This window comes from Plectrocnemia conspersa, unplaced genomic scaffold (assembly GCF_051122295.1).
Source record: "Plectrocnemia conspersa isolate PC_06_02 unplaced genomic scaffold, ASM5112229v1 ptg000008l, whole genome shotgun sequence".
In the NCBI taxonomy this organism is placed as follows: Eukaryota; Metazoa; Arthropoda; class Insecta; order Trichoptera; family Polycentropodidae; genus Plectrocnemia; species Plectrocnemia conspersa.
The window spans coordinates 365,532-380,997 of NW_028277172.1; the positions used below are offsets into that span (position 1 = coordinate 365,532).

The 15,466-nt window shown below is 27.9% G+C and overlaps 1 protein-coding gene across 1 annotated transcript in view; it reads left to right on the forward strand.

Annotated features, from left to right (window-relative positions):
* Window positions 1-923: 923 nt before the first annotated feature.
* The window catches only part of LOC148232638 (uncharacterized), a 77,044-nt gene continuing 62,501 nt past the window's right edge, over window positions 924-15,466 (forward strand). Inside the window, exon 1 of the mRNA XM_088189850.1 lies at window positions 924-981. Within this exon, the coding sequence (XP_088045976.1) occupies window positions 942-981 (40 nt within the window). The 5' untranslated portion in view covers window positions 924-941. The remainder of the gene's footprint in view (window positions 982-15,466) is intronic.

Genomic DNA, 15,466 nt, shown 5'->3' on the forward strand with positions numbered 1-15,466 from the left:
TTTTAGAGATTAATTTATAAATTATAAATATAATAAGCTATGCTTCATTTCTTAGTTGATTCTTATTTGTATTATTTAATTCTTAATATATGGAATGTCTTATTATAAAATAAATATGTTTTTGCTCTCTTTTATAATATATATTTTCCTTTTTAATAAATCACATTAAAAATATAAAGTACGATTATCATAATATACTCATCCAAATTAATTTTCAATTCAATTACTTAGATAAAGTTTTAGCGTGAAACCAGGTGTCATGTTATACACTTTAACCGAAATCCCATAAAACTTAGACCGTGCAATATCGAATTTTGCTTTTAAAAATACGAAGAAAAACTTACGACATTACACAAAGGAGGCTAAACTCTCAAGATGGCACTCGGTTTTTGTTAAGACACACCGCAAATTCCATAAGTGTCACACATTCCATTAAGGTAACGGCTTCGGTTGTAAGTTGGAAGTTTTAAATAACGCGGTGGACTCGCGAAAAAGCTTAAAAGCCCATATTTTCACATTAGTATTTCGTCGAAACATCCACTTACCACAGTCAAGGGCGAGCTGTATTGGGGTGTAAGTGCTTTCGGCTACCACCTAGACACCCTACCCTTAACAAGGGTTCGGTCCTGCCCCTTTTCTGCTCAACTGGCACCCTCTATCTCCTCAAGAAAGGGCCTCGACAAAGACCAATGATGGAACGTATTGGATTTTCGGCAAATCGCTACACTTACACACGTTCAAGTACTAAGTATAGTATGAGTGTTAAATTGGAATACAGGTTCAATGAAATATATACGCTATATTTAACTCTTATAATATAATATATTTTTATATTGAATTTTTCTATACATTGTACTATACGTTATTTTATTGTAAAATTGTAGCATACGTTTCAAACAAAAATTTATCGCTTGTTTCAGATACCTCTGGAGACCTGGAAAATGTTTTCTCTCTGCAAAAGGATGACAGGCGAAGAATACGGTATGCCCCTTTTTTCATCTATAACATGTTTGTGTACATTGACCGTTTGCTTGGAACCTTTTTGCTAGATAGCTTATTTTCTAAACAAAACAAACGTGATAACTTAAAAGGTCCACAGCATAACAAGAGACTTTATTAAAAAGGAGACAATACTTATTAGGACCATCCCATTAGACAAAGTTTAAAATCAAAACAACTTTACTTCTAGTATTCCAGTTAAAACTTTTAATTTATATATTACAACTTGTTTAATATTTGCTTTTTTTTATTAATAAGCTATCTATGAACTTTAAAATTTTATTAAAACTTTCTGGTTTTTATTAAAACTTTTTCTTTCACTTCAAATACTTGCGATTTTGGCTGGAATATGGGCTAAAAAAAATGTTTTTAAATGACAATATAATAATTTAATAGTCTCATTATAAATCTATATTATTGTAATATTTGATTTTTAAGATTTTGTAATCCTAAGCCCTTGTAGCTAGTGAGACGCAGGTGAATCTAGTTAAAGTTTTATTAGATTATATTATAATTTCAATATGATAAATGGTGAGATGTGGTGGAAAAGTTGGCGCAGGGATGATGTTCCTCAGTGGTCTTGTAGGTACCTGCAGCGAGTGTGACGATCACACTTATGCAGCGATCATCTAGTCAATATATGTAACAGCAAAATAGCATATACGGCTTTAGAAAGCGACATTCCCTTGATGGGCATTCTCCAATATCGTATTGTATTGCAACGATAATCTTGTGGATCCGATGATTTATTATATCCATGACCGTTTCTTAACATAGAAATATTCTCTCAATGACGGCGAATATTTACAGTAAAAACACTTGCGTGTTATTTTTTCTGGTCGTAACGAGGGCTTTTGTGTGGTCCATTCTGGTTTTCTTGTTGATGGATGATCATTTAGCTCACAGTAAATTAACGCAAGTTTTGAGAATAAGACCCTTTCAAACGTAGACAATTGTGTGTGGTCACTACAAATTTACATTACGGTACAGTTTAAAATTAAACAATAAAAAAGACTTGTATATAAATGTATTTTTTTACATTTCGAAATGCTTTCTTGGCGTTATTGTCAAATAAATAAAAAACTTTTATTTAACCTTTTGGACATTCTGGATCATATCCAACACAAATTATAAATGAATAGGACTACAGTTTAACTCATAAAACCCACGTCTGTAATAAAATAACATTTTTAATGTGAGCACTAAACCTATTTTTTTCACACCAGAGCATTCAAATCTAGTTTGAAAGAGCCAGTAACGTTACACATATTTATTATTTAGTATTTTAATAATATTCTTTAGAACTTTTTGTCTTAATTTTACTTTTGTGTCGGAATTATTTTTATTTCGTAAAAAAACATAAAAAACCTGACACAATCTATAGGAGTATAATATAAACTTTAAACAATATATTTTAAACCCTATACAATAAATTATAAGTGCAAGAAACATTTTATAAATAATGCTTATAAAATATATTCCTAAAGTACTTATATATATAGTGTTAGAAAGTTAATTAAGTTATTGCTATTAACATTAAGATTTTTAAGATAAGCATAATTTTCGATTCCCTTAATGTTTGAAACGCATACTTTGCTTATCGAATTTAAATTAACAATTAAGTAATAGGTTTTTTACTTAAGTCAATAAAAAGCTTGTATTTATTATTATTAATTCATAAAAAAAATTTACTACAACTTATCAACTTAACCAGCACGATAGACAAGTGATCTTTGACTATGAACCTAAAAGACCAGGGTTCCAATCCCATATTTTTTTATTTCTATCGTGACTGGAAGATCGGAATTAGTGATTACTATATAATTATAATTTCAATCGATCATCACATATTAGGTTTACCTAGATTTTCCTAATCTCACAGATGAATTACGTAATGATTAATTATAAATCGAACTTTGGCGTGCATATTAGGTATAACTAAACAATTTATTTAATGCAGATGTACAAAAATTTTCTCAATACTATTACTTTTTTTAATCCTTGTTTTTATTTAAATATAGCTAAAAAACCAACAATATTTATGATACATTTAAATTATTAAAATAAAATTGGCTCACGTTGCTTATATGCCTGCACTACACTCTCTGGAAGTTGGCAAAGGTTGGCCAAGGACGGAGAATATAGTGGGTTACTTCGGTCGAGTTCGGTTCTGCCCGCTCTAAAATCTCTCGGAAGTTGTCCGAGGTTACCGATAACGGAAGGTTAAGTGGGGGTAATTCAGTCGACTTGGCCAGCTTCGAGCGCTTCCGAACATTGTCGGCAAACGGACTGAAGTCGGAGCTGCTCTTTCGAGCGCGAGCGGTGAGATATTTCCCATTTCGCTCTCTTGCGTGTTAAGGGATCGGAGTAAGAGAGATAACGATATGGTGTTTCGCAAACTGAGAAAGAACGAGTAATTGGCTTCAATTTCAGTATGCGCGTAGGCGTCATATAATATCCTTATGTATTTTCCTAGATCGGTTTACAAAAATGTCACACCATAACGAATTATTATTTAGAATCGATGGCAACAAATTCTAAGATAGTCACAGATGTGGTGTTTGTATTCTGAAATATCATTTTTATGCCTTATGGCATTTTGCAAAAGCCAACATAGATTTTGCGTAAATTAAATATTTACGACCGAAAAGTTTTCACTGATATTGTATTGGTGAGTGCCTACACAAACTTTTATAATTATCAGTAGCATAATTTTAATAATATGACAATTTAAAAATTGCGATTATTTGGCACATTTTTCGATCGCGCGCAAATATGCCAGCTGTATGTGACAGCAGCCGCCGCGCAGTACGGACGTCATTCACGACCGACTTCAGTTAAACTTCGGTTCGGACAACTTCCAGAGAGTGTAGTGCAAGCATTACTGCTTCAAATATACTCGTGCCATCCAGTGAAACTAGTCAATACCTTGAATAAATATTGCAAGTTGAACCGTATTCGTAACAGCAATGCTTTCATTCAAAAACAGTGAATAAAAAATAAAAGCATACTGGATGTAAATATTTGTTGATAGATTTCGCCATATATTTAATATACATAGCAACTATTTATTATGATTAAGTTAAATATTTTAAACTTAACAGACTTTTTTATGTCTTTTCAAATAGTTCTTAATAAATTTATTGTCAGTATTTGCCATGTTGCTTGTTATTTAAACTTGTCAAACTGGTGGTATAATTTAGTAAAAAAAACTCATATGGACCCTATTAATTTTTTGAATTTTTATTGTCACTGGAAAATCTAAATTATTGACTTCTGATTTATCATAAAAAATAACACTTTTATAAATTTATTTTTAAGTTGTGTGATGTAAAATATATAATAGGTCATAATAAATAAAATATATGCCACTGATTCACAGACTTTGATTTCAGTCAAATGTGTCTCACTACTTTTTTTGTTCAAATTTATTTTTTAACATTAAAAAACTATTTCATTTGGTGTCATACTGGTGTCTGACACATCATCACTCAACATTATTTATTGCAAATAAATTAAAGAGCTCAGTCTAAAACACGCATTTCCTAGAATGGCCCTTGACCCTTTTCAACGATCTTCGGACGACGGTGATAAAAGTTTTATCAAATATGAACGAGCCTCCGCACTTGTGGGTGATATATAGCTGAATTAAAAGAGCGTCCGGTAAAGGTCCTGGGGCCCTTTCAAAGGTCAGCTCTCTGTTTAGAACTCGCACAGCTAATCCGTTTGTTTGTTTGGGCGACCGGAATAAAACGCACGCAACGCCGAGGAAAAGTTTGGATATTTATCATATATTGTGTAGTATATAAACCAAGGCAAGTTAGAGTTAATCTTATTTATTAAGCTTTCAACCTTTTTGTATTTGGGAAAATGTACGAATATTGCTATTACGTGCAGAGCCATATTTAGATTTGTTAGAGAAATATATAATTAACTGCTTACCCCTAAGTTTATCAATCTTATGCTTTGTAATATATATAAGAACCTTAATCAAACTAATGATTATTATATTTATTACGTATGTATTAAGATTCAATATAAATTAGAAACTTTTTTAATTCATAACATATGTCAACACTACTGATCATTCTTATTATGTAATAATTCTTATTATGTAATAATTTATTTAAATGCTTGACATAAAAATATTTTCCTTAATAGTACTTTGCAATGGTTTCAGCTTAATGTCAATCTGAATATAATATTAAAATGCCCAATATATGTTTTTGTATATTGTAAAATTAAATACAGATTGCTCTTAATATATTTTAATATTAATAATTACATATACTGCGTAGATTCAATAAATTTTACATTACAAGGTACCCTTATTAATTATTAACACTGCGGATTAATAGTATGAGTTATTATTTATAAACATCCTATATTTTTAATATTATTTATCGTTTTTAAGTAATCCGAAATCAACAGTATCTTAGTCTTATATAAACGATACAAATTTATGATCAAACTAAATCGGTCTAGTTTGTAAATGCTAAAATAATAATTATCTGAAAGAAGCTTACGAAAGTATTGCATATAAAAAAATACAATTAAGTGTCAAGTATAAACAATTTCTTTAATTACGTAAAAGTCCACTAAATAGACCATTTCTATTTGAAGAAAGTCAGTTGAATCTGATAGAAATTATTTTTAGTTTCATTACTAATAAAATATGTATATAATCATACAAATATTTTTTTGTTGAATTCATACAATTTATTCTCTCTGAGCTAAAGTAGCAAATATAGAATTTAAGTGAACCTAAACATCTATGATCGATCAGAATTGTAATGTAATAATAGACACTCAAATAAGTATTAAAATTTTAAAAAATTGGGACCACATATCAGAAAAAAATATATAATCAATTTAATAAAAGCTAACGATTTTTTTGCTACAATAGTTCTCATCAGATTTCAAGTAAACTTTTGTGCAAATTTGATCTGTAAATAACTTGATAAGTTTGTTAGCCAACCGTATCCGGCAACTTGTTACAAAATGTTGGTTTTTCTAAGTTTTTAAAAGTTTGTAACTTCGTTATTATTTGTCTTAGTGGAAAAAGTAGACACCAAAAAACAAGGCTTTTGCAATATACTACGATTTTAAAGTCTCTATTTTTTATGGGAGCTATAAACATTTTTATAGTCAAGTAATATTAGTAGATAGCCCATAAATAAACAAAAATAATTATGGGTTTAAAAAATAAGCAAAAACGATTGACGTGTGGTATAAGTCATTATTTATGTAATAAGTGATTATTATATAAATTAATTCTAATTAATTATCACGAATTACAATTTCTAAAATTTTCATAATCTCATTGATCGTGATGAATAATCAAAATAAAATTAATCCACGTCGTGCATATTATTATTTAATATTATAAATAATTAATAAATATCAAATAAGATGTCTCACTACTTACTTACTAGTTGTTGCTTTATATACCCCGTTGTAACGCATTGGGCGAACGCCTGATATGTTGTAAAAAATACTTTTTTCATTTCTTTTGATACTAATATATTTTATTAATACTTAAATTTCTGTAAATTTTCAAATCTGTTTTAACAGGTACAGCTTTAAATAGTTTCTGTAAATAATTACTAATATGTAACTAGTTTATATTAAAACAAGATAAAAATTTAAGTCAGTTAATTCTAATATCGATAAATAGCGGTATATACAATCCGTTAGTGCTCGGCAACTTTTGGCAACTTTCCTAGAGTCGCGATCGCGACCAATATTCTTTTCCGTCGCGGCGAGAACGACGGCGCTTGTAAATGCTCTTCTTGTACAAGTAATTAAACGTGCTTACCAAACACAAAGATGTTTTCATGAGAAAAAAATATGTGAAAGAGGTTCATAGTTATTAATTTTATAATTGTTGTTTCTATATGTTGCCACCATGATATATTAAATCTTATTAAATTATTTTTCTTAGATTTGTAATAAAAATTTTAATAATCTGCTTTTTATATTATATAAAAAAAATATATTTTTAAATATCAGTATTAATTCAAATAATTAGTTCAAAACCCTTTTTATAAAATATGAACCTTTAAAACAACAATATATTAGTGTACTGTTTTTTCAGAAAAAACTAACTTTGTTACAATGAAAACAAAATAACAAAGGTAATTTCAGCTTTGATAAAGTTCAAATATATGTATGTATAAACATATATATATATATATATATATATATATAAATTCGATTATAATAACTCGTCCTTTGATGTAAATTACACAATTCCATTCTCGTATAACCTCCTAATCTAGGATTAAGATAGATTAAGCAAAAATATCAGCGTTGCTTAATACATGTAATATTGTACCTACTACACATTTTAAATGGCAATGTATTATTACATATATATTTAATTTATTATATGCCTCTCCTCTTTGATAATGCAAATATAAGCAAATTTTTATTTTACTATCGATTTATGTACAAAAGCGAAGAACAAATAATCCTTACGATAAATTTTCTTAATATAATACAACGAGCAAACAAACATACATTCATGTTACCCTAAAAGGGCAAGAAACAAAAAAAAACAAGAACTAAAAATAATAATATTAAGAAAATACTTTTCCGCCCCCTTGTAGTTTTTTATAATATAATAATAATGTCTGTTAGAAGCAGCATTAAAATTATGAATAGTCTGCGGATGACAACTGACATTATATTATAGCTTTCATCTTTTTGCCACTACCGGGTGTTCTGAATTTGAATGTTGCCATTAATTATTGGACTGCGACATTAGACCCTGCTTGTAATTGCCTAGATTAAGTATATGAAAGGGACTTTAGCAGTTTGTACTTAAATTACACGATAACTACTTTTGAAATATTGATAATGATTACATAATTTTCAATAATTGACTTGACCTATTTCAATTGTTAAATTTATTCATAAAAATAATACGTTAGTCAGTCGATATCATTATTATTTTTAAGAGAATGTTGTTAAATTAATACACAACTTCCACATCGCAATCAAAGACCACTAATATAGTCAGCTTCACTGCTATGTGTTGTGTAACTAGCAATCATGATTCTATTTTTTATCTCTCAAGAAAACATTTAGTGTAAATAAACATATTGTGTGTTTATTTAAGTATTAAAATATCTGTGCTTCAACAAGTCATTTCTTAATTTAAAAATATAAAAACATACAAATATGCTTTATATTATATATTAAAGAAAGTTGCATGATCTAGAATGAAAGTCATTTAATGCCATTCTAAATCGGTAGGCTAGAACGATCATAATTTTTTTGTAAATAGTTTAGGCTTTGCGGCAAAATTGAAGTGAGCTTTAAAAAACTAATTTTAGTAATTTTAAATTTAATTTGTTGAGTAATCCTATGATTTAATATGCAGCAAAGACTAATTTCCTAAACCATAGAGCAGATTTTTTTATTAAGAAATTAAGATAAAAAATCTTAATAAAACTTTATCGTGACTGAGCCATGAAACTGCTACTTAGGTAGTAAAGCAAAATAAAATATTCGGTTTTCATTTCAAATAAAATAAGTTGAGTCCATGATAGCAAATAAAATTCACCATTGACCAACTGCTTCAATAGCACATGATAGATTGAGATATCTCCCACTAAGTACCTGCTCGTGAATAATACAAGACATAATCAAAACTTGTATCTTTTTTCAACTAACCCTTAACCCATTCTGCGCATATTTTTCCATCCTTTGGGTGTGATTTTAATTTATATTGTACATCTTAAGCGTACTCTCAACTACATTTAAAATATTTTCGTCTGTATTTATTCCATGCAATCGATTATTAAAGAATGCTGCAATTTAAAAAATTATAAGTTTATATCCATTTTCCATTTCCATGGTATTACTTTTATCCAACCCTTTAATTAACAAAAAAATATTTGTTATTTCACTATGTGCACTTTTTATAATTTGCCATATTGCGACATTTTTTAAATCATTTGCTTTGCTATTAAATTGCCTATTGATGTTACTCACAATGTGCTTAACACACTAGCAACTATTTTCGCATTGAAATAAAGCGGCAACAATCATGCACGAATCATATTATTTGACATGAATTCAGCAAGGGTTGAACCGCGAGTCGACAATGTTTCAAAACTACTGAGTCAAATCAAAAAATAATAACTAAAAATATTTACTTTGATACGATTGCCTATTGATGTTACTCACAATGTGCCCAACTCTATAACGCATTTTTTCAACTGCAACAAGCAAACATAATTTAAATAATTTCTCGTCAGTAAATAGCTTGTCTTTACAAATGAATAAATGAGCTACTCGTCAACTGACTTTAATTACAGCCACATTTTATTTTATTTACGCAAAAAATTGCGTTGTGATAAAAAAAAATGGCCATTTTAAACTATTATCGTATTGATGATGAATATTGTATAATTTTAGTACACACATAATGTCATTTTACAATATTGCTTTGTTATCTAAATAATTTATACTGCACTCTACTAGTCTACTAGTCTCTTTGACAGTTACTTGATGTATATTCACAAATAATATAATAATACAAAATATCTGAAAAATCGTTAGACGAGGCACTGAAAAGGCTGTTGAATTATAACTTTCTAATGTCACGGCGAAATGCAAAGCAATAGGAGCACCACGTGCGGTAATTTATTGCAATTTCTTAATTCAAAGGTTGTATGTTTCATAATAAATTTAATACATATCATAAGCGCACAATTTAATTTTAAATACTTAAATACCAATGAGATTAAAGATGTTAAAACTCAATATTAGATTTTGCTGCACAGCAACGAAAACATTACATTCTAGCAATTACGTTCATTCATTAAAATTAATAAAAATAGTTATTAATATTAAATTATATATTTAAATTATATTTTAAACGTTACGTTTAAATTTTAGCTTTGATTTTCTTTTATAAAACACAAGATTATATGTATTAAAAGAAATTGTATTATTGCTACAATATTCTGTATTATTTATTTATATGTTAGTAGCAGATTTATATTAGATATACATATACAAAATGTATATTCGACTCATCGGTTAGTCTTAATCAAAACTGGACCTCTCAAAGAACGTAATTTTCTTTTCATTGAAAATCGTGCCTCGAGACATAAGATGAATGGTCGACCATCCTTCAATTGGGAATTTCTCTGAAATTTATTTTTGAAAGCCTTACAGGCACCTATTTTAGAAACAAGATTAAAAACCTTTGAAAGCCAATAATGCAATTGAATTATCTTTTACGTTATTTACACATGTAATATTGTTAAATGTTACGCAATTATTATATATTATATAATGTGAATTTTCAACTGCAAAACTATTAAAGCTTTATTCGCAATCCAGTTTTTATGACGTAGTTAAAAATAAACCCGATCTGATCCTTTGTTAAATTCGCATCGCCCAAAGGTCGTTAGCGACCTATTCAACAACTCAGTATGACAAATATATATAAACCGTATAAACTTTAACCTCTAAGAAATAAGAATTTGACATAGTATTTACGGGTATCATGACCGGTCACGTAGACATTATTAACCGCACACTAGTGGATTTCTGGAAACAGACTCTGACAGGACATTATTGAACCATGAGATCCTTTTGAATTAGACTTTTACATATTGTATATATGTAGGGGATAGTTATTGTGCATTACCACTAAAGTTTTATATTGTCACTAGAAGACATATAATTTCACAAGCTCAGGCAATTAAAACATATGAAACAATTAATTTACATATAATTTCACTAAGCAGTATCAGTAAATTTGTATTTGTTTACAAACGAATGATCTGGTTCGAGTATTTTCACATGATCAGAGATTCACAGAATTGTGACTTAATACAACAATACTTTTAAAACTTTGATTTGATTAAGTTGGATTGTTAAATATCTAAAAGGTAAATATTATAGGAAAAAATACATAACTAAAATCTATACGTAATTTTCTATCCATCTTTGTTGTTGTACAACTTAATCTACTACTACTTTTCTATTGTTTCAAACTATGAACGACCTTTCATAACAATGAAATGATTCGATTCTTACATTTTTTATTGATCCATGTTTCAACTCGATCAAATAATATGAATCAAATAAAACATTAAATATACGAATTATTTATTATAAGTCAGTGAGTCGATCGACCCACCATACATACGCTTATAAGACTTGCAATATAGTTAAGGTCAGTGTGAGCTTATTTATACAAATTTAAAATTGAATTTTGGTTACAGTATAGAATTCTTAAGCATCCTGTATATGTTCGTTAGCAAAATCCAATGTGTCAATTTTTTGCAAAATGGCGACAAGTATAAAAACTTAAACACTTGTAACTCAGTAAGTTTGAATTCTAACGAAAAGATCGCTACACATTAAACGTTTAAAAGCTTAAAATACATCCAAATAAAATATAAAAAAAAATAGTTTTTTGCTTCAAAACAAGCGATGTATAAGCTCGATCGGACCCCCATACGAGCCATTTTGAGACTTTCAGAAGAGTTAACGCTCTTAACTGCTTGATTTTAAAGACTAAAAATTAAATTTTTAGTATCGTATAGAACTACCGAGCACCCCCTATACGTTCTGTATGAAAAAAATATATAATTTTTTTTTACAAAATGGCAGCCAATGTAAAAATTAAAAGTGTCATAACTTTGCAAAATCAAATCCCAGTGAAAAATGTCGTAATCAAAAAGTGTTTTAATGCTTAATTTGCATTTAAAAACAATTTTTAAATATTTTTTTAATAAAAATCGAGTCTTACGGTAAATTGACCGGGCCCTCATACGAGCTTTTATGCGACTTGGCATATAGTTAACGCTAGTATTTTGTTCCTTTTAACATATAACATACATAATCAATCACGTAAATTTTATTATAATATACCTTATTCACACTTTTTTTATTCAGAGGGTCAGACTAGCCAGACGCTGACTGGACATTATTAACCTTTAGGATAAATGTGAATTTATGTATCACATCTATATATTCAAAATATTTAATCAGTGTGTGTGAAAGAGTATATTTTTAACCAACCCACTGATGCGGGTCAAACTTTAACTGTAACTCAATTCAAACAAAGTCCCAAGTCGTAACAGTCCCTGGAGGAGTTAGCAGTCGTGAATGTACTATGTCGAAATTTCGCAGTAGTATATATAATAATATAGGGTAGTTTTTTTTTATGAAATTGCGACCATATTTCTACTCGCACGTGTTTGAAAAAATACATACCTTTGTTATTTGATTGAATTTTTCAGAAAGAAAAGCTATTTAGGAACTTTAAATTTCTCATAACTTTGGAAAAAAATATTATATAATAATGTTGACTCATATATCTAAGCTAATTGCTACTTTGATAAACATATTTTTTACCCCTGCAATTTTTTTTTAATCACTAATAAAATTTAACTCTTAATATAAAATAATATATTAAATACGTTTTAATTAAAAAAATATATAATGTTTTTTCATGTAATAAATTTCTGAAAATTTATACAAGATACCCGGCGCCGGATATCATCACGCTTTTGTCGCTAATTACATTTGGATTAGACGTCAGACACGCAGGGGCGTTTTATCTGAAAATTAGTATCTAGCAAATGGAAACATTTTAGCTGAAAGTCATGCTTTGGAAGTTTCCGCAAGACCCATTTATTTGTACAAAGTGCAATAAATATCTTACTGAGAAGTTCGTGCGAGTAAAAATTTATGTATGAAAAATGAGAATACTTTTTACATCACTCGCGGGAGACAAAGAATCATCCTTTTGAAATAATGTCTCTAACAGTGTGTATTACTTTAAGTTTTCAAAAGTATATAGAATAAATATAGAGCCTATACATATATGACGTCAATAATAAAAAGCGTACTTATTAAATTTTATATTTTAAAAGTCACACGTTATTATGTATAATAGTTTACTGATTTAGCATTATTTATTTTCTTTATCGAGATAAATGTAAATGTATTTTTTTAGCTCTCTTATGAAAAATGTTGGTGTAGGATGTTATTTATACTGATTTTGTGAGAGTTTTTGACAAAAACGTCATGCCTTAATTATAAAAAAAATATACTGAGCATCTCCTAGAGATAATACTGCAAAAAATATAGCGTTAAGCAACACCGCTTTTATATCCCTTTATGGGAAAGCATACGAGCATAATTTACACAAATGGGATTTACGACGTGTCTGAAAAAAAAACACACTAAGGGATCCTTGTGTATGTCCTTTCATGGTGTTACCGCACGAAAAGATCTTCGTTAAACGCTCGGAAAACAATTTCTCATTTTTTTTTCTTGAAAGAAAATTGCTTTTTCTCAAACCAATTTAACAAATCACCAAGTTTATAAATTGAAAAATAATTTTCATCTAAATCCTGTCAATGAAAATCATTTTATCATCATTGTCAATATTCATCTAAAACCACTTTTATCTTTTATCTATTGTTACACTCAAATTTTTAATTTGATAATATTTTTTTTGTCACTACATATTACACTAAGGTATTGTTGTTGAATTTATTAAATATTTTTAACAATTGCTTGAATAAATTAAACTGCACTAAGTCACTTTTTTCCTTTTTATATGTTATATTTTTTTGGACATTGTTATTTATTCTTGTAAATTTACGTTCTTCATTTAAATATCAATATTTACTGTGCAATTATATTAATACACAAATTTAGACCCAATTATAAATTTATATTGTCCGTAATAAAATTGTTATATTAATAAGTATAAAAAAATATATACTGTATTATAAAAATATCTACTTTATTTTCTTCTTACATATGTTTATTTTAATAATATAAATAGTTTAACAGACATACTAATTTTATATAATATATGTAAATGTTACTGGTTCATAACCATTTGTATGCTTACAATTAGTTATTAGCTACAATTTGATAACAAAAATAGAATATAAATCAAAACGTTTGTGGCTATAATTTAAAGTAAAAACTTGAATATAAAGCTGGTTTTTATCATAGTCACCGATACAAGAAATTAGTGGGCTATTGAGGTTTCGCAAAATATTTTTATAATATTTAAGTATATAAAGGCTAATATATAATTTTTCAAGATAAGGATAAAAATGTGTTTTTTATCATAGCTCTTTTTTTAATGCTTTGTAATTTAGAAAAATAAGTATTTATGCTTTTACTTCACACCAGATTGGTGTTTTATTTATTTATTCTTATTCATGTAAAATATTTTTATAAATTGTCGATCAAAATTTTAGTGAAAATCTTATTTTTTCTAATCGTTTTTTATATATTTAAATATTTATATTTTATAAATAAAAATGAATTATGATAAAATATGAGTAGTTTATATATGGTAACATGTTTCAGTTTAATGTTAATCCTGATTGTATTTTTAATGACTACTTATTCTCTCATTTATATGTAAAGTTATGCACTGATTTAAATTAAATTTGCATTACATAAAAAATAAACGTTTTAAAATACTACAATAGCAAATGATTAAGCTTAGTATTTTTTGTATTAATTTTAATATAAAAAAGTTCATGATATATAATTTATAGCTTCTCGTTTATCCAATTTTCAACTTATCAGAATATTTTTTACATTAACAAACATTGAAATGAAAAACTTTTCATTATTTAAATCAATAATATTTAAGAGATTAACCTTATATATTTAATTAGGTAATTCAGTATATTACAAAAAAATTCTAGAATATATCTTGCATTTTTTGCTCTCGTGTGTAGGTTATAGTGGTACTCCTCAATTAACGACCGAGTTTCGTTCCTACGATTAAGTCGTTAAGCGAGGATCTTAAACGTGTTTTTCCTTATTCGAAATAGGAATAAACAAAACGAATTACACAACATAAAAATACAATCAGCAAAAATTAAAAAAAAAACTAATGTTTATGCATATAAAAAAAGGTAAGCATAATAATATTTTAAGCATCAAATCCTTTAAATTAATTAGTGTCATCATTATATTATATTATATTATATTATTAATTAGTGTTATCAGCAGGGTTATCAAGAGTTTTAGAGTGCCCGGACATGGAAGATGACGAAAAAATTATTGAAGTACTTTTAGGGGTAGGATAGGGTGTCCCTTATACAGACCAAAAACATTTTTTTATTAAATTCGATACGCATACTATCTAAATTCATTATATTTGCACCTAAACACTCATTAGTTCAATATCAACTCTCTATGATAACGTTAACCTGTACCGAATCATTGAATTAATCGAAATAGGTAATTCGTTAAGTGAGGAGTACCTGTAATAAATAATTCCACAGATCTCAGCTACCTCTGAAATTTAAGATTTATTTCAACATCTGTTAATAAAAATATTTTTTTATGTTTTCTTGGACCGTTTTTACGTTTAGTCGTAAAGGGTAAGAGTCCTTTACAATTGACTCTCGACCCCACTTGTTTTGACCAATATTTATTTATGTAATCC